Source organism: Anopheles cruzii, chromosome 3 (genome assembly GCF_943734635.1).
Source record: "Anopheles cruzii chromosome 3, idAnoCruzAS_RS32_06, whole genome shotgun sequence".
In the NCBI taxonomy this organism is placed as follows: Eukaryota; Metazoa; Arthropoda; class Insecta; order Diptera; family Culicidae; genus Anopheles; species Anopheles cruzii.
The window spans coordinates 38,051,917-38,053,498 of record NC_069145.1 but is presented as its reverse complement, the minus strand read 5'-3'; the positions used below and the strand labels follow the sequence as shown (position 1 = coordinate 38,053,498).

The 1,582-nt window shown below is 43.4% G+C and overlaps 1 protein-coding gene across 1 annotated transcript in view; it reads right to left on the bottom strand.

Annotated features, from left to right (window-relative positions):
* Window positions 1-1,064: 1,064 nt before the first annotated feature.
* The window catches only part of LOC128270342 (proline-rich protein 36), a 4,236-nt gene continuing 3,718 nt past the window's right edge, over window positions 1,065-1,582 (bottom strand). Inside the window, exon 2 of the mRNA XM_053007741.1 lies at window positions 1,065-1,109. Within this exon, the coding sequence (XP_052863701.1) occupies window positions 1,065-1,109 (45 nt within the window). The remainder of the gene's footprint in view (window positions 1,110-1,582) is intronic.

The window sequence follows — 1,582 nt, the reverse complement described above, 5'->3', positions numbered from 1 at the left end:
TCTATTTTCTCGCCACTCCTGAGCTCGCCGCGGTGGTGGCGTATGTGAAAGTGAAACGCCTCACGTAATAGGCTTCGGATGTGGTGTTTAGACGGTCGAGGATGTAAATTCGGCTGATTTGGTTCCGTTGATGAGGTTCCGATCGCCGGAGGACGGGCTGACGCGGAAGTGCCAGCATATTTCGCAGCATCAAAGGCCATTTCCTGCCCCGCAGCAGCTAGGCGCGGCGCTTAGGGAAGTGAGTGAAATCTGCTCGAAATCGATCCACGCTTCCGATAAAAGAACTTGGGGCAAAAAAGGCAGGAATATTAATTTAGTAGCGCATTTGGGAGATTTCTCCCAATATGGATACGGCACCGCGAATCCGAGGCATTGGCCGATAAAGCTCGCAAACACGCTTACCGTTTTTTGTGGACCGCACAAATGTTTAATTTAACCGCCTAACCGGTCCTCATTTGAATAGAGTAATCCGTTTTGGCTTTCCGAACCGTATCCGGAATGGACGCAGCAAACAGTACCCTCAGTAAACTGGCTCATAACTCGTATGTTTGACGATATACTCCAGTAAAAGGTGCCTGCAATATAACCTCAGCAGTTCTGTAACGTTGGCAGTATATGTTCTGTGCATATTTGAACATAGTTTTGCAAATGGCGTCGAAGCAACAAGACGTACGCGAAAACATTCTTCACAAACATTCTGTTGAGAATCCATCTGAGTCTCATTATGACATGGAGAAGTCTCGTAGAATCACGTACAATTCTTCGCTCGATCGACTGTAAATAAGTTGCATTCTCAAACGCTTCCTCGATCGCTTCAAAGCGCCAAACACTTCCTCGAACTTGAAATCGAAGTGGATCGCCGTGCTAAAGGATGTTTAAGTGAAACACGACAATATTCATGAAAGGTGTCGCTAAAAAGGTGAAAATGTCCCATTCATATAATGTAAGGAAATCCGCAGAAGGTAGATCGTATAAGGATTTGAAGTACTGAATGGTAGTGACACAATCTCCAAGAAAATAAGATTGTATGGAAATGGTTGATGAAACAATAGTCGATACTGACTTCAATCAGTCTCCATGCTCTCAGCGACCATTTTAAGAGCAAACAGCTGTCGAAAATCGTTACAAAATGTGTGTACGAAGTTCAAAATTCGCATCTTCAAGTTCGAAGAATTGAAACTTTACGTTAAAGAGTACGTACGAAAAACGGCTATTACATTCCCACACGTTATGTATTGTTCCGGTCTGATCGAGCCACTAACAAATAGAGAATCAGAAGCTCAAACGTTGTTCTCCAAACAGTCCTACAGTACTCTTCAAATCGCTCAAGAACTGCGTCCGAAGGAAAGATGTTGGACCATCGCGAAGCAAAACCTAGGAAAATTGGAAAAAGTAAATAATTGGAAAGATTTGGCCAAAATTTGGCATCGGGAACATGCTGTGCGATAACATTCGGACAAAATAAAACGATAAACTTGGGAATTTGACTGTAAAATTGTTCCGTTATATGGCGCACAATTCGTGTTTTGAACATATGCACGGACCTGCCTTGTGGCCTAAGATCCTGCAAGATTTCCAATGT